The following is a 19690-nucleotide window of genomic DNA, read 5'->3' as shown; positions in this document are numbered from 1 at the left end:
GGCTTTTATCTGGGCTGATCTAACAGAGAAATACATCAATTGTCCTGTGTCCAATTCTTTCAGTTACATGGTCGCAACTGTCGCAGACAATGAACAAACAACACCTATACACACGTGTCACTCTAATGTGCAAAACGAATCTAAAATGGTGACTGAAATTTTAGGAACAGTTTCCATATGCTTGTCAGTTTGCACAACAACTTTACTGTTTATGGTGCATCTCCATAATAAGAGATTACCGTTATTCCTGTCTATTGCTAATGTGACAAAAATGTAACAGAAATTGACGAAAAGACAATATGAAAACACTCTGGTGTCAATTGCCGTGATATTGCTGGAATATTTCTAAAAGCGACTTAAACCATACACACTCTCTGGGCTGGCTTATCTGGGCTGATCTAACAGAGAAATACATCACAGAGTTCAATGAAATATATTCTTCTTTGAACACGAGGAGTGTGCGGTATAAAACATCACTCACATGTCCTGTGTGCAGTTACTGTGACCAGTGACCATGTTGGCTCCGCCGGCTTTTGTGCCCGAAAATGGTACTCTATTTCATCTGGATGGAATGGAGAAGGCTAACTTTATATCTTTAGTTTTTTTAATATTTTGCTCTGGAAGGGTTCATACGTTTGATTTGTGTAATATTTTTCTGATATATAATGAATAAATTGTTATCTGTACCCCTTACAACAGCCGCAGTCCGACTGAAGCCGCTGTCTGATATAACAAGAGTGTCACAAGTCGTCAGGACATATTGATCTAAAATACCTTTCTCAAACCCCGAACAATCATTACGTCCACCTTGGTCGATATGAGTGATATTGCCTTTAATGTCTAAAAAAGTTAATGGAAAGGCGTCTTTAAACTGAAACCTGACCTCATCATTGTCTGTGGCTATGAACAATTTACTTGAAGGGGAATCTTGAAGCTTTTTCTTCAGAAACTGGATTAAGGTAATCGGATCTGGTCGATCATCAGTTCTAAATCTATCAGTAGGCATGTTTTTAGATTTCCCAATTCTCAGGTGTGCACAGAATAGTTTTCCAGACTCCTTCCTGGCTTTGTCATTGAAAGATTCATATTTACTCATGGTACTTGGCGATAACTTAAATAACTGTGAAAATGCAATTCTGTATATCTCATGATGACTTTTGTTCTGCGCCCATTGCACTGTACCAAAGAGAGGATTTTCCATGAGGAAAGGCACATAGTCAATATTACCCTTATAAAAAGTCACATCCTTGTCAAACATCTTTTCCAGGTCACTTTGCTTCATCTTCCTTCCACAAGCGAGGCCATTCATGCATACTTTCTTCTCCCGGCTCCGGTTTTTAAGCATGTTCTCATCTATTTGCCACTTGACCGAATTAGGAATAACATAATTTGAAAAATTACATGGTCTCTCCATCGACAAGCCAAAGTTCCGTTTCAACATCTGAGAAAGAATATAAGAGGTAATAATGCCCTCCTGTCTGTCTGCTAGTCCACCGCAACTTTCGTCGTTACATGTGTATATGATGTATTTGCCAACTTTATTAACGTTTTCTGGATGGGTCGCATTCCGAGGAACGCCGTATTGAGCCATTGTAAGGAGACCCTTAGTGCTGACTGCCTGATCATGATTAATCGGTGACTGATTTTCTGTTCCGGTAGTTTGGAAAAACGTATATCCTAGGACTAGTAGAAGCACTGTTTCGGCAAGGAGCAGGTACAACCACCTCGAAACCATCTTCTGAAATGGACACGCACATTATTAAACAATGCATACATTTTTACTTTTTTTAAAACAATGTATACATGCATACTTCCGACCGGAAGCCATATAACCAATCAGAACGCTGCTCTCCTTTACTGAATAGCTTGTCACTAGGGCGCCATCTTGTCCCCAAAGCGGTAACGTTATCCAAGGCCTTAAAAGCCACGTGATGTATTGGGGTCTTCGCATGAATTCGAAATTTTTATTTTAGGTAATCGCATGAAGGCGAATCTCGATGCACTTTGAAGTTTCTTGTTGTTTTGCCTTTGTTTATATAAGGGAGCTGAAAAACTAATCTGCGCGTCCAAAATCTGAACCATGTTAATTTAAAAACTGATTACTAACCTTCCATAACATTACCTTAATAAAAAACAATAAAACAATAGCGTAAATACTATATATATTTATGATTTAGATAATTTTCTTAAGTTATGTGATCACATTCGAAATTTCTTCCCACGCCCCGATGTTGCAGTTATTTGTGTGATGGTGGTTTCACGTATACAAGCGGCAAGATAAAGCAGGAGAGTTTACTGTATTGGAGATGCGGGATGCACAACGAAACATGGAAAAGGATCCGTGAGATCTGTCAGCGACATACAACGCAAGGGGGAGCCAAACATGCATGTCAGTTTATGAGCAGCGTTCCGTATTCCCCGTGACTACTGTTAGTGAACGTGTATGTAAGCGGTGTTTTTTTGCCTGTTACGAAGTACAAAGACTCTGTCATACACTGTAGCGCTCACTTACGCATATGAATTGTTATGTATTTGTATTTTATGTATGTCATGGTTATCACCCATGTGTAGTGAATGTGACATGACAATAAACTCCGCTATGTAACATAGTTAATGTAAATACTAACAAGAGTTTGTCACTAACGTGGCTATATCCCCCGCCCCTGTTGCAGAATTTATGACATAATTAAATCTAAACAAACCCTAACCTTTTTTAACCGAGGTGGAACTTGTCATGGGAATTGTAAAAAAAGAAGGGTTTGGAACCTATGTACATCTTGTTGCCATGGAAACGTAACAATAAAAGTTTCTACAATTTCTAAATAGCAAAAGGCACCAGTTCAGCATGTACCTGACAGACCTGAGAAGTTTGATGAAGAAATATTGAACGGTTTATGAGTTATGCTCCGGAAACGAACCCTACCCCCACAGAACCTAAGTCCATCTTGTTGCCTGGAAACGTAAAAAATTAAAATTTCTAAAATTTCTAAATAGCAAAAGGCACCAGTTCAGCATGTACTTGACAGACCTGCAAAGTTTCATGAAAAAATATTGAACGGTTTCTGAGTTATGCTCCGGAAACGAAACGTGACGGACAGACGTGCAGACGGACGGACGAAGCCTGTTTCTATATCCCCCGCCAACTTTGTTGAGCGGGGGATAATTAGGCTAGTTGGGAGACGTCAGTTCGAAGGCACACCACTCCAAATGAATACTGCCTACAATAATACGAGACACCGCTAGCGTTATATTTAGAGGTATATATAGTTTTCTAATATCACAATTTTTTAACCATTCGAACCTTACTAGTTCTTTTTCATGCAACATTTAAAGCTAATGGTGCTTTCTTGGAGAAATGTTACACGGTAAAGCGATCGACAGATTCAGCATAGGGGGTTTCCACCATTTTAACCGCTCAGCAGCCCAAAGCTTGGGGGACATAGCAACAGTATCCATAACAGGCGTGGCTTGAGGGACATAGCAATAGTATCCGTGGCTGGTGTGGTTTCGTGACGACAGTCGGAACTATGCATTCACAGAAGCAGTGTCATATCATGATGTATGCATTATTCACATTCAAGGCACAAATAAACGTGATCATGTAAATGTAATGATAACCTAACATGAGAGATAATTGCGAGTGAGTTTGGTTTGGCTGGACGGCTTGATATGGCAGGGAAGTCTTGAGTGATACAGGTCCTAGATGTTCACCACTATGGTGAACTATAACGAGCATGGATATGGTTCTGAGAAGCTTGAAACTTAATCAGGGCGAACCTTGGATAGAAGCCCACGATCGTAGGTTTCTGGAACAACGAATTGCGGTCTTGGACGACTGTGGAACTCGTAACCTCCTACTAAAAATCAGGTCACACACACACACACACACACACACACACACACACACACACACACACACACACACACACACACACACACACACACACACACACACACACACAAATTGGAGTAAATTTGTCCAAATAAGCCATTGTCCAAATAATCATATCATTTACTGACATACATCACCTTTCTTGCCGAGCTGAGGACACCTCCATAGGAGATCGCTTCCTTTTGTATGAGCGATCCTATTAAGGTCTCCCAAGATCTTCACGTCGAGAGGTATCGTATTTGAGTAATAGATCTGATTTTTATGAAATTGTCCAGTGTCCTATTCTTTCTGTAACATGGTCGCAACTGTCGCAGACAATGAACAAACAACACCTATACACACGTGTCACTCTAATGTGCAAAACGAATCTAAAATAGTGACAGAAATTGACGAAAAGACAATATGAAAACACTTTAAATGTTTTGAAAATTAGTAATCTATGTTGCCCAGACCAATCTTAGTTACAATCGATCTTTAGCGGCTACAATCATCTTTACAATCACAATACAATTGTCCTATTTCACTTGCACAAAACGATCTTAGCGCGATTGTAAGACGGCTTGGAGTTAAGATTGCGATCTCAGCTAAGATTGAAATCTTCAACGGTGGAGGTATGAATATCTTTAACTCGACTAGGAAATAATTGACGGAAGTGGTCGTGATTAGTTCTTACGCAGACTGTGTCAAAGATTATAATACGAATGACGGTTTGGAATGTATATCTTGAAGAAGTCCCGGTTACGTCCATGTAGGTTTCAGTGTCCGTGATCTTTCATTAGTGGTAAAAACAACTCAGGGGTATTTGACATCGTACATTTTCAAAGGACAACATTTGAAATTCGTTGAAACGTTTTCATGGGCAGCAAATCTATTCAACAAATCTTTTTTCGATCACTCGTAACTCGGGCGCCGTATGCCAGACAAGCATTGCTTCGTGCGCAATCACAGAGACCGCTTATTTATACTTCGGGTCTTATGATGTGTTCTTAATGGTTTAAACCTAACTTATAAAAAGCTTGAAACTAGATGTAATTTTAATACTTGAATTTGAAAGTTAAGAAGCATAGAGTAGGCAATATTTAATACAAGGAAACGATAACTTGCACAGGTGAAAGAAGGCAATATTATTGTTTTTACGGTATAATTATAAGTAATATCTAGATTAAGTGAAAGTGAAAATTATTAAAATATGAATTACCTCGATAAAAGTAGTGTTCAATGTATATACAGTTCATGTGCTCAAAACTCTGAACAAATTTGTTTCATTGTGCCTACTAGAAAACATACATCCTCGTCTCAGCATGTATTTCGCACTTGGCTGCCTCACTTATACCTTTGCTCAAAACATACTTGTATGGTCAGTCCTTGAAATTCAACCTTTTCTTTCATATTGTTTCATAAATACGACTTTAGAAGCGAATTTTATACCGAGGTATGTACATGCACATTCAAAGACATACGTGATAGTTTATTTTCAGTACAGTTTTCCATTTCATCCCTTTCTACAAAAGGGAAAGTTTGAAATGGATAATGATCGCCGGTGAACCAAAGCAATGGAATTATTTGTCCTAAAAGGAAAAGTATATTCTTGGAATTGAACTTCGAAAAAAATATAACTAACAAACTGTTTAGTGTAAATGGTTTTCAATTATTATATATGACCTTCCTTTTTTCTTTTGGTTGTGAAAAAAAGATGAACGCATTCATTTTGCTCTTAGACCAGATTTTTTTACAAATTCTATTTGTTACTAAGGATGCAAAACAAAGTAATTATTACTAAAATACGTATGTCACTGATCGAAGTATTGGATAATTTAGATGATGCAGAGTGAAAAAATAACAAAATGAAAACAATTGAAAACATCAAAACGAAACGACATTTAGTCTACACTGAAACCATTTTGTCATTCAGAAATCGATTATCTATATATTGTGTGTGGATCTAATTACATTTACTGTTAATGTTATAACTTGAACCATGCGAGATTCTAATATACTGAACCGCAAAAGAAACGTCACCATGGATAGATATATGAGAAACCTTATTTGTTCAAACACTGTAAACATACTTTGAGATGAAACTTGACAAAACTGATCATCAAGGTTGAAATTAAAGTGTCAAATGTTCTTAAAGTGAAACACAACACTAGTCTCTGAGAAAATGGCACCACAAGTCAGTATCTCGTGTGTCCGCAATGGGCATTGATGACTGCCGTGCAACATCGATATATGGAATGGTTGAGGCGGTTGATGAAGGCCATAGGCACTTGAGCCCACACTCTGAGGAATGCCTGACGTAGTTCAGCTGCAGTTGTCGGCCTAGGTCGGACGTCGTTCCCACAGATGCTCAATGGGATTTAAATCGGAACTGAGGGCCGGTCACTGCATGGTTCTAATGCCATTCTGCTGGATGAAGTCTCTTGTTGCTCTCGCAGTGTAGGCACGGGCGTTATCATGCTGAAACTCGTGGTTGCGGCGACGTGCCAAGTGAGGTATGGCGTGTGATCTCAATACTTGATCAATGTACCGAGCTGCTGTGACACCATTGCATCTCCCTGGACCGATCACTGCAAACACGAAAACGTCGTTTTTTTCCGTATATGGTCATTGGACGGACTAACGACTAAAAATTCATTAAAATTGATTAATTGGTGAGTGTCTAGAAAGTGTGCAGAAAAGGGTCGAGTTTTTCAAGCGTAAAATGGACGGAAAAACGATGCTTTTTGCTCCGCCTTGTACAACTGTTAACGGCCAATCAGATGACGCTGGTCCCCCGACGCACGTGATTCCTAAGGCTTCCTAAGCTTTAGGTTTCGTATTTCTGGCATGCCTTGCTCTAGTATCTGTCGCGCGCAGTGCAGCGAGATTTGCTGATAAGCCAGTTTTAGGATATGTAACATTTTAATGGAATTCAGGCACGCGCCAAGAAGTCAAACCAAACAATGTTACCATGTTTATTGTGGTAACATATCCCTCGGCTATGAACAGTTACCCCTATCGGATAATGGGTTGTGTTTCATTTGGTTATAATAATAACTAATTTTTTAATTAATGTGAAGTTTACAAGATATACGGCTAGGACGAGAGGTCGGTCACATGACGTTCTTCACGTGACTGTATTCTTAAAATGGCGTAAACACTGACTACTTCCACATTCATGGGGAAACCCTTGGAATTCCCTGGTACGAATCCATACAGAAGCGTGGTTACATGCCCGTTTAAGGATACCCTAGCTACAACCCATCCCAGAGAAAAAACAAACGAAAAAAACATCCAAACTATCGTAGTGACAATCTACAGCAGTCTATGAATTTACCTTAGTATCTATTTGACACATCTTCACAATCACCTTTCAACGATCGGCCAATTGATCAGTGATGACAAAGGCTTAAAATAGCCACAGGTTAATTAACAACTTCGGGAATATCTCCCGTCACGTTTATCGTGTCGGCCATTTTGACGTATTGTACTTGATGTAAATGTATTACGACGCTCTGTCATTGTAATTGACTTACTGACGTAATTCTGAAAAATATCTTCTCATCTAATGAGGATATTGTTTGGAATATATTTCTTGTAAACATACTAAAACATGGGGGGGGGGGGGGGGGGGGGGGGAACTATTTTATTCCGGGATGGCCTATTAAAGTTAGCAGTAAGTCAAGGCACCATGCTTGTATATGATCTGTTAATATATGTGTTTAAATTACGGTTTGGGGCGTTAATAAAATACACTGACGCAAGTATATTCTATTCAAATCAATTGGATAATTGAATATGCTTTCTTTAACATATTACATAACAGCACTGCACAACATTTGAACAGTTGCAGTAACACACTACGCGTATATATATACGGTTATCGCATTAAACACCATTTTCAACTCTACAGTATTTCAGTATTTCAGTTATATCACGGTGTACAGATTGATGTGGGATTAAAATCCGAATTGGTTCAGGCCATCCAACGGGTGTTCGGGAAAAGGTGAGCGTATTCTGCCACACAAGTGGCACCCGTCACAAACACATGCAAGGACATGTCAATTGTTCACCTGAACAAAGCACGGAAACACACAATGATGCCCGTCCTCACTTTTACCGAGCATGTAAATTATATTGTCCGTCAAAAACATGGACGAGTATAAACAATATGTTCATTCACGTAATACATGTCATACATTTTGACAAAATGTATTGACTCGGAGCATTATTGTTAATCACAACGTATAGACTCGGCATGCAGTTGAACTCACCACCCATCCCATTATTGATAATCCTTCTTGAAGCTCTATGAAATCAGAAGCTGCAACACTTTATCTTTTAATTGGCATGTCAGACTTCTATTTCATAACTCAGTTTTATTTGCACGGATCACTATGGAAGGGACATTGTCGCGTTGTCGCATTGTCGCATTGACGCCCTTACAAAAACAAGCAATACGTGTCAAAATTAACAAAAGCGCGACAATTGGCCATTTGTCGCATTGTCGCGTGTTTGCATTGTCGCTCTTTGAATAATCCTTTTCTTTATTTTACAAAAGGGCGACGATGCTGTAACGCGTCATTTTCAAGGTCAAAATGTGTCTCGTTGTCGCATTGTCGCCCCATCACAAATGTGTATAAAAGGCGTAAAGTTTAGTTAATGTTACAGTTAGGAAGCGGTAACCAAGTTACATCTGTCTAGAAGTTCAACCTGATACATGTAAGTCTTGATATGAAAACACAAGTCCGTCCGCGAGTCCATAACGTTTTATTGTGAGCTCTTCTCTAAAAGTGCTTAGTGTTCGACTCCCATTTCCAAACACGTAGTACCTCATCAACAATCCACATACCTCTAGTGCAGTGGTCTTCCGGAAGATCTTACTCTTGACCGCATTAGACAACTAACGAGTGCACGCCTGACCTGTGATCTCGTTGCAACCCTCATGAGGTGTTTGCCGAAAGGAGAGGGGCAGGAAATGTGTGCTCCAGCCCAGCGAAGAGCTCGCGACACACTGTATACTGAATGTTGTATACAGTATATTGCAGTTGATATACTGTATACTGCATGTGATACTTATTAGCGGAAATGTTGCAACTTTCAAGATTCAAGATTCAATTTGCATTTATTTCATATACAACAGACCGCCGTCATATATCACTGGAATACTGATGAGAGCGGCGTTAAAACAATTTGTTTTCATAATGGAGCGCTGCAGTCATTTAAAATAGAACCGTAAACATATGTAGTACCAACTCACTCACTCTGTTTCGAATTCTCAGCAGAAAAGATATTATTAACCAGGTCTTTGGGGAGAGATATCAGATTTTTATAAGCAGTCACAGGGATGATAAAGGACCCCTCACTGATTAGGTTCTTGTTTACTTAAGAGCAGAGTTGGCCATGTTAGATGATATAACCAAAATCCAGGAGCTCCGGCCAGGGGCAGTCTGGTCTTGTTAGTGTATGGTATGAGCTGTGGCGTTGACCCAAGAGAATAATGTAAAAAATGAGACCAACTCAAGTCTATAATGATTGGGAAAGTCTAGATTTCCACAGCCCTAGCCTGAAATTAAGAATTGTTCTAGGCTCCATTTTAATTGTATTATGTTCATTTTGTAGACATGGACCAACCAGGAGAGAAATTGATGGAATATTAATATCACATGTTACCACTGATCCAGTAAAATTCATCACACAATAATATATTAGTATTTGACATTACGGCATTTGATTATTAGGGCATGATCATGTACATGTTCACTGTAGTAATGTACACACCAGTCAACTTGTTTATAATTTTTATTATAGTGTAGCGCGGCATCAACGATTACTATATGATATCCTCACTTGTGATCGATGTATTGACATCGAACAATGGACGACAATTCAAAATCGTATAAATAGCTTCAATAGGGACAGCGCCGGTGTCAGTACAATTTTCCTAGTTAAAAATATGTCTCTACAAAATATAGTCTGAAGCAGACAAGAACAATATTTTTTTATTAATGCTTACTTTCATGGATAGAATTGAGGCAATCTAGACTTGCCAAATCGTTCTAGACTTGAGCTGGATTCCTTTTAAATTTATTCTCTATGGTCTGGGAGACGAACGGGCGTCAGTATCGCATGGAAAACTGGGACAGCCTGAATCAGTGTAATCGGATATGTTGTGGAGTTTCGGTTTTGGGCTGTTTGCTGAATAGAACAAGGGCTCACGAACAAGGGCACAATGTAGAGATTAAATCATTACCACCTCTCTTTATATCAGATATGTTATTGTGATTTGAAATCTCTTCTGGAGAATTGCGAGTTATGTATACTCTGTATTCTTTCGTCATGGTAGCATATATATTTTCTATGTTGCTTTTTGAATTATCCACAAATAATGATAACTACAATGTAAACCTCTCTTTGGAGATATACAATAATACTACTGAAGGGCATATCTGAAAAATGGGACTTATCGACAAATATTTCTTTCTTAAGTACTACCCGTTACAGGCATTCTGATCATTATTTTATACTTTGTACAGTTTTAAAAGTCAAATAATGGCAAATTGTGTATCTTTCTACATTTTGAATTAATTATAATTTCTGAAATAAAACCTTAGCATCAGATAGTGATATAAACGAATATGATCTATACTGTGATAAATGAATTATCAATTTCGTATTATGAATTAGATAAACAGAAATATGTTTAATCTGTTCGTGCGAGTAGGTAACGAGAGATCTAGGCAACTCACTAAGGTAGCCATTTGTGAAAAATGAAATATTAAAAGTTTAGGGGGTTGAACATGTACATTGAATGACAGGGAAGAAAGCAACGCAATAATTAAATTATGAATCAAACTATGTTATAAATATAACAGAAAATATAGAAATATAAGTTTAATTTATCATTGTTGGAAGGTGTTTAATAATAGATTTTATTTGTTTGTTGTTTAACGCCGCACTAAGCAATATACCAGCTATATGACGGTGGTTCGTAAATAATCCAGTCTGGACCAGACAATCCAGTTATTAACATCAAGAGCACCGATCTACGCAATTGGGATACGATGACATGCATCAACTAAGTCAGCGAGCCTGACCACCCGATTACGTTAGTCACCTTAGTACAAGCATGGGTTGTTGAAGGCCTATTCTAACCCGGATCTTCACGGGTATTTTTTCAATAATAAGGTACAATGAAATTCTGTATATGTCCATAATAAGTGTGTATAAGTAAATGGATAATATATCCATACACGCCAATTAAATGGCTGCATATGGTTCTTTGATGAACTCTTTTACAAGTCTATATTTCAAGACATGTATTTGACATTCATAATAACTCCACAATAGCTACACAATGGCGACAAAACGGTACCAGCATCACAGATATCTATATAATTACTTTTAAGTTAAATCATGTATCTAAATAGTAAATTAGAAGGATTAAAAATATACTCTTTTTCGGTTTTTTTTTCGTTTGGTGAGAGGAGTAGTGACTAGTATCTGATGAGTGCAAACAGGTGTAGAGTCGCTGTCTCAGATGGCTCTAATTTCGTAGCTCTAAAGATCACGACGGCGATACAGACCGTGATGTAGTTTGTCTCACAGTCTCTGAACCATATTATTTTCCCTTCCGCCCAGGCCTAACTGCAATGCCATAGCCCCAAATGAAACAAGCCTAGATGTTCAACGGGTTCAGGCTGAAATTTCCATCTTACTTGGGCTCCTTTTAAATTTAAATATAGTTTCTCGTTTTAACCAAAATAATGTATTTTCAGAGACTAAGCGTTTGTCTAACCGTGAAGTACAACTATCCAAAAGATCCCATGCATGTCTACATTTCTTCAGACAGACTCTCCATGTTCATATCTATATGTATCAAAAGACAAATGAATTAAATATTACAGTACTGGTGAATAGTTTATATGCGCATGTAAGCGTCGATCTACAATATCCTTTGCGCAAAATACATATATACTGATGAATTAACGTAGTAATACTACGCAAATATATGCCCAGATGTATACATAAGTTTCATCTCGTGATCTTTATTCGTGCTTTTAGCTCTTTTTCTACATTATATTATGGGGTGTTACATCACACCAGAAAGCCAGGTCCAAATTCAAGTCATACTTTCATGGTCCGTCTTGTATGTTGGAAACCAATATCGCAACATGGCTAAATATTGCTAAACGTGGTATTTACCCGATTACTCACATAATTATTCCATTTTCTTCGTGCACGTTCTACAATCATCTACGATCACTATCTATAAGGAGGTATATCTATATTCATCCAAATGTCCATACATATATGTCCACATACATATGTAATTATAGCAAGTCCACATCCTTCCTTAAAAGATAAATGCTAAGTATTTCCTCTGTATGTATTTATATATGTAAAAATCGTTTTATGTCAACGCTGATGCAGTGAACGTACCACAGACCTGATGCTAGAATAACATCTAATCTCTGAAATGAACATATTTTACAGAAAAAAAACAGTTGTTAAACAATAGTTATAAAATATAACAAAAAAGGAGCCAAGAGACTTTCTTCATTTTGCCAAATTTTGGGCTGTATTGGACATATTTGTTTCGGGGTCTGTATGACAGACACACTTATTCTTTAAAGTATAAAGATAAGTACATGTAAGTATAGATGTGGTATATATTCAAATATGTTTGTGATTAACCCGACCTTGAAAAATATTGAAGGGTGAGTGGTAACTAACTATGTCATTATTTCGAATTAGAATGATAGCACATCAGAAAAGCATGGCACTTTAAAATACGTATCTTGTTAGCCCAATAGTGTTTTAAGTAAGAGCAACATGTATATCGAGAGTATAGGTTTGGTTTGTGACTTACCCCACATTACTGTCAGAAAGTGTGCATGCTCTGTTTATCGGGAATAAATGACATAAGGCGGGTAAATACGATTTACTTCAGAACTAGTATAGATTACTTTAGGTTAGGAGAAAATGTAAGCAAGCTTCGTGCTCAGGGGGTTGTTTGGGCGGGTTTAAAGGATTCGGGTCCTGGCTTGGTCTTTGTACAGGACGTGTAGCTGGCAAATCCAGGTTTGACGTATCAATGACCAAAATGATGTCTGATGCAATTCTCTATTTTGACTTGTACCGTGTGTTTCCGTGCCTTTTCGGGTGAACAATTGGCTTGCCTTTACATGTGTTTGTTTGTTTGCCAATACCGATTAACATTTCGCTCTCACTTTCTGATGCGATTGTTCGGGCATTGCATTTATCTACCTTCCCCTGCTACATCTATAAGGAACAACTCACTGGACACTTCCCTCTCACAAATAACATCAAAGTTACGACGTCCTCAAGTTGCGAGTGCATGTTCGAATCTCCATAAATGATAGAACAAGGTTTTATCGTGAAATAAATATCGCTTCCTTCTTCTTTGTTCTTTGCGATTTATCGCGTAGCTGTCTTATATCATCAAATGTCAATTTCTCATTGCTTTATCATGACGTATCTGTGTCATAACCAATCATGTAGCAATAGCAAACACAAATATAGTTGACTTCGACATAGAATAGTGTCATGATATATAATAATCCTTTGGTGTGCAATATTTCCTGTTGATAAATCTAACATATGCTTACTTTTAAGAATAGCGACTATACATTTTTATATTACTTTATAAGGTCTCTGCAACATATGCAAAATAAAACAAATTTAATAATACAACTGAACCTAAATGTATGTTGTAATATCCTTAAGTTGCTGAGTGCGGCATTAGACCATAAACAAAACATAATATCTAAGACTTTAAGAATTATGTTAATAATGTCGATGCTAAAAAATAATCTCCACAATATCCATACCTCTTTCTCTATGTTTAATGTGAAACATTATAACTATTTTTAATGATCCGAAGGAATAATAATGACAATAATATCAAAATAATATCATCATTTTTTATGTTACTTATCCTCAACTGAGTAGTCCTCAACACTATACGTTCAGAGAAGAAACCCATGAACATATTATCAATGTAACATACATTAATGGAAATTAGATGAACAATTGATTGTACAAATGATATTATTCGGTCGAACATCTATCATCCAATACTACATTATTAAATTGTGAGACTACAGTGATTTTTGCAGGGCTACTCTCATAAATGTCATGACGCATTTGAGGCCAGGGTTCTTCTATACTCGAATTAATGTGCTGACTTATTATTGCGTTAATTTCATGATATACAGTATTCATGAAGAACATTTCACGAAGAACATTTTCATTCTTAACCGGATCTTCAAAGGTCAAGTGGGATTCAACTGATATGTTAAGATGAAATAAAACTGAATTATATGTGCTGTTTACATATCAAAGTTTGCCAAATTGTTACAAAATGTTTGGCCACAGCAAGGCTACGTATTCACAACTTATTGTGGTAGGCACAGTATAACTCATGATTCTGGACTGAGGGAGGGCCGTTTTCCTCCTTGTGGGTCACCTGCTTGGCAATATGGGACGGGAAAACTGCAGGGGGTGACGCAGTTAAGTTGATGGTACAGACAGATAACAGAGATCATTTTACAAATGTGAAACCCCATTCCACAAAGGAAGAGGCGTAAGCTGAAACTTGGTGAGATTTACAGAACAAAGGCAGTTATTTCTAGTTTCTTACTGACTCTCGAGGATACATTTAATAAAAATTCGTGTGTGCGACACGGCCACCAGTCACTAAATTTGGGTCACAATCTTTCTGTTTTCTTTCATTTGTCATCTGAAATACCACCCCTTCGTGCACTTGTGCTTCCTACTCAAGTTACCAAACACATCCTGTTTACGTACACGTGCAAGATATATATTACGCCGAGGAGAATTTACGATTATACGTTGATACGTCTAACTGCTGGCCTGGTACGCAATGTCATATTTCTTATCGCCAGGGATCACAGGTGTGATACCAGTCTCCCTCAAGGAGACGTCTGATTAAACTCTTTGCTTCGTCAATGCTTCGTCTAGCCCAAACCGGTAACTGGTACCACTAGCAACGATACAATGGCGTACAAAGACTTACAATGAGTCAAGCATCCGTCACTCGATTTCCATTTTGATTGATTGTTTGATTGATAGATTGATAGATTGATAGATTGATACATTGTGAGTGAGTGAGTGAGTGAGTGAGTGAGTGAGTGAGTGAGTGCCTGTTTCACTGGTATGTCCGGATCTGGATACGGGTCACCCACCGGCTTAGCGTCACCGATCTAGATATATCTATGCAGGAATAGGTCATCCATGCGGATAGCGTAATCTCGATTAATGTATTCAGGAACCTTTCGTGAACAACATTTATTGAAAATGCTACCGAAGAATCAAACAACTTTAAGATTTGGCTTCTGTGGTGGAATCATTCTAATATTTCACATAACCGTTAACGTACTTCTTGAATGTTGTCACGCCATTCATTCAGACATATCTCGAAGATATGTTAATATCTATGCGAAGACAGCGGATTAGATATCGCGAGGCCGGTTCACAATCCGTAAAAGCATGTGATATGCCATGAATAGCCCATTGCATCTCCTGTACAAAAACTTTCTTTTGTACGTGTTGTCACAGAGCCACAAACTTAGGTCAATGGATCAGATAAAAGCAGGACTGCTGGAATCGGTTGAGGTGAACTTCCCATGACATAAACTCCTACTTGACAACCGCTTTAAGAAAGTGCCGCCATTCATGTACACAGCCCTGTGGATGAATGAACGTCCTAGCGAGGCCAGTAGCGCCACCTAGTGAGATATAATGGAAGAAGACCAACCGAGAGTTGGTGATTTATGAGAGTTTATGTGAGTCGGATTTTACGCCGCCTTAGCAATATTACAGCAATATCACGACGGGGGATTCCCACATTGTGCCTATGATATGCAGAGAATCGAACTTGGATTTTCGGCACGAGGAGCGAACGCTTTTACCACTTGGCAACGCCAGCGGCCTTGATCATATGATCATATCATCACAATCACCATCACCATTACCATCATCATCATCATCTCCATCATCATCGCCGTCACCATCATTATCATCACCACCACTATCACCATCAGCATCGCCACCGGTATCGTTATCACAGGTATATACGGTACTCCACGCAGAGTAGGGCATCTACTCCACGCAGAGAAGGGCATCTATTTGAGCAGGGGTTAGTTAAATATCTATAACAGCTGTGGGTCAGTATATCCAGTTTCTGTCAGTGCAGAAAAATACCAAGTCGGTCAGCCGTGAACACGGTTCTTCAGCATCGGACACCAGCTGTCCTTGACACGCACATTTCAGCGCATTTGAAGCCACTGAGAATGCCCCCTGCAGAGTTCGACGAACATTCTGTGGTAGCGCTCGCGGCGGTGTTGACCAGAGGGTTACAGGCCGGCAAAGCCACATTTCGAAAATAGATAGCCCAAATTGATGTGGCTCTCGCGGCAATGGTTATGGTTGCGTGATTGTATAATGGGGCTCTCGCGGCTATGCTGTCAAAACATGCTTTGTGATTCTAACAGGTTACCGTATATAACAAAACAAGTCTTGTTTTCTCATTTATTATTCAACAAGGATAACATATTCATCAAAATTTTACATTGATGAATATGAATAGCATATGAATATCATAATGGATTTAATGTCATTACTGCATTACTGCAATACGTGCATCGATTGCCTTGTACTTCTTTCTTCGTGAAGGTTCTCACCGCTGGTGAGAGAGTCTCAGGACTGCAACCTCTTTGAGTGACTGCTCTCGCTGACTGCTCTCGGGTGGCACTTCTTGGCAAGTTTCTTTATCTTGTTGTGCCACCCTTCCAGGTGATTGTTGGTACGGTGGCCTTGGTTTTCGAAATGGTTCCAAATCTCTGGCATGAAGGCCCCTCCTTGAACCCAACTGGTTGTCACGTGGTCCATGAAGGCAGTCACTTTAGGGCCAGCAGGAGAGTCAGCAATGGCATCAAGCCACACATCATCCACTTTGTCACGAGGTACTAGAGGGAGGTCAGCAGCTCTTCTCACCAGCTTCTTCACCTCCTCATCTTCCTTATAGTCCATCACCAGACCTTCTTTCTGCACCCTCCTCCAGATACATTGGGTGAAGTGAAAGAAACACCCTCTAACTAATGTCCCAGGAAATACATCAGTCACGGCATTGTGAGCTGCACGTTCAAAGTCCAACTGAATTGTAAGTGGGGCAAACTCTAGACCTCCTCTACTAGCAAAATCGCATAGGTACTGAAACATGTTGACATAACACTCTTTTTTTCGATTGGACAACAAACAGTAAACTAATGGAAACATATGGCCAAACACCTCAGCATGTAAACAATAAATCTGATCAAACAACTAGGGACAGGCATAAAATATACCATCACAAAATACAATGTCTGCAGTACACAAATGTTCAATGTTCTTGTCTGTAGTGAAGATGAGGATGTCGTCACTAACACGGTGTAGGAACTGGTCGCCTCTCTCAGTCTGGGAGTATTAAATTAGGAGTATAATTAAAATGTGGGACACTCATATACAGGTATCGGTAATCGGATTAATTAATTACCCGGTAGAATAGGTGAAATGCACTCAGCTGAAAATGTGGCTCTACCGGCATTAGCCATTTCTGAAATGTGGCTCTCCCGGCTAGACACCGACCAGAGGCTATCAGCAGTATTTCCTGTCCAGGGGGTGTGAGAACGGGGGGGGGGGGTAACTGATGGATGTAATAACAAGTAAGGTCATCTTGAGCGGGACGGGTTTCGTAGGCAATAGATGGATTAGCATATGAACTATGATTCTCTTTAGGTAGAAAAAGATCCATGATGTTCGACCTGGTAGAAGTGTGTAATCAAACCGCACAGCATTAGTCTTTGATTGACTGTGGCGTCAAAACAAACTCATTCATGTACTTGATCTGAATGTTCGTCTTAATTGTTATGGATAGTCACGGAGCCGTGATCCGGAGAACAGGGTGTCATTAGATAAAAATGAAGTAATAATAGGATTACCAGAAAAAACGGGGTATAACACCCAAGCCAATAACCTCCCCTCAGGAACACCAGAGTAAGTCAGTTCAAGATTGAAAACTGGCTCATAAGTATATATGACAGGCTAGTCGGGTATTGTTACTTGTATATGTGAAAACAAAGTTATTAAAATTAATAGCAAAACTGATGAAAGTCACCAATACACGTGTATAAGTGTTATATCGTCACTGCAGAAATAATGATTGTTTGTCTTTAGTATTAACATTCACATACGTGATATCTGTATTAGCGATATTGTCTACGTTCCACCGGTGAGTAAGCGTTAGCCTTACTATCTCGTAGTATAAATGTTGCAAGAAATTGTATTTCTGATGACATCACGATACAGTTTTTTACGATGCATCACGTCTGCACCAGCGCTTGATAACAGCCTTGTATTTGGGTGTTTCAGTAGGTTAAATTGCTGTTCTTGATGTTGTTGAATAAACTTTGATACTATGAACAATATAAGGTTATATGAGAGTATGACTTTAGAATGGTAACATGCGTTAATTATAATGTATATCTGATATAAAGATATATATATAATAGGATGACATAAATAGAACAATGAGTAGTACGTCCAGATTAGTGTATAGGCAACATTTAAAAGTAGGTGAAAGAACACAATCGTCCGGAATACAATGTATAATTCTAGTGCACTTCCATGGGACTATATAGCATACAATAAGCTTTCGGGTCCCGTTTGGGTCGGTTTGGGTGGCAGCTTAGATATCCATAGTGAGTGAGTGAGTGAGTTGGGTTTAACGCCGCTTTTAACAGTATTCCAGTTATATCACGGCGTGTCAGCTTAATGTGGGAGGAAAGCCCGAAGTGATGCAGGTCTCAGACATTTACCACTTCGGTGAAACCCACGAGCACGGGTATGGTGCTGACAAACCTAGAAACATAATCGGGGCGAACTGGGATTCGAACCCACAATCATAGGTTTCTGGCGTGCCAAAGGGACGCAACTCTGCGCAGCGAATCGCGGCGCCATAGACTACTGGGCCACCCGTGCCCCCAGATATCCATAGAGTAGGTTCATCTCGGAATCTCCCATATAACTGGAGCTCCTCTTCAATTTAAATGGAGTTACTTGTTTCTTTCAAAACTATACAGTTTTAGAGACTAAGCATTAGTCTGAATAGATATCACCAGTTTGGAATTTGAAACTAATCTGTTTACAGTAACAGAACACTGTTTAAGTGTCATGTACAAATGAGAAAGTGGAATCCCGTCAGGTAGGCGGACGAACATTAAAACTAATAAACATTAAAATAAGCAATATCGGGAAAATGTATATGCATATACTATCTGGCAATAAACACCAAGATCACATTCTACAAAAATAAGTTTTAAAAGCCGGTTGATATTCTTTTGCGTATTTGACGATTATATAACTTTCGAAAGTATAAATCCTTTTCCTATACTCAGACGTTCCTGAGCCTTGCGCTTTCCTAATTATTTTGACTAAAATTATTACCGTTATCATTGTATTTGTTAATGGGAAATACGCGCCGATCAAGTACGTGCCATAAATTAAAGCGACATTGTACGATTCCGAACTTATCACGAGACTGTGTTTATGAATCACTGTCAAATAGTGGTGACATATAGTGGAAACAATACGCGAAATCGCGCATGCATAGAACGGAAATTTGGACAAGGCATTAAGCAATCCGCATGCGCAGAACGATTGATTTCAGTACTTCCGCTAAGCGCTTCGAGTACAGCTCGGGCCTGTAATCTAACACGCGAGAACTAACCAATGAAA

At 38.8% G+C, this 19690-nt stretch overlaps 1 protein-coding gene across 2 annotated transcripts in view; it reads right to left on the bottom strand.

The window, feature by feature from the left end:
* Positions 1 to 496: 496 nt before the first annotated feature.
* The window catches only part of LOC139447330 (uncharacterized), a 30284-nt gene continuing 11090 nt past the window's right edge, over positions 497 to 19690 (bottom strand). The window contains exon 2 of one of the 2 annotated variants that reach the window (XM_071228643.1): positions 497 to 1735. In XM_071228643.1, coding sequence (XP_071084744.1) covers positions 605 to 1735 — 1131 coding nt within the window. In that variant the 3' untranslated portion in view covers positions 497 to 604. Of the gene's footprint in view, positions 1739 to 19690 lie in introns of both variants that reach the window. The other variant, XM_071228635.1, reaches the window with a different exon arrangement.

This window comes from Haliotis cracherodii, unplaced genomic scaffold, assembly GCF_022045235.1.
Source record: "Haliotis cracherodii isolate W230 unplaced genomic scaffold, xgHalCrac1.p SCAF_10, whole genome shotgun sequence".
Taxonomy (NCBI): domain Eukaryota; kingdom Metazoa; phylum Mollusca; class Gastropoda; order Lepetellida; family Haliotidae; genus Haliotis; species Haliotis cracherodii.
Note: the sequence above shows the minus strand (reverse complement) of the source record. Positions and strands in the feature narration are given on the sequence as shown.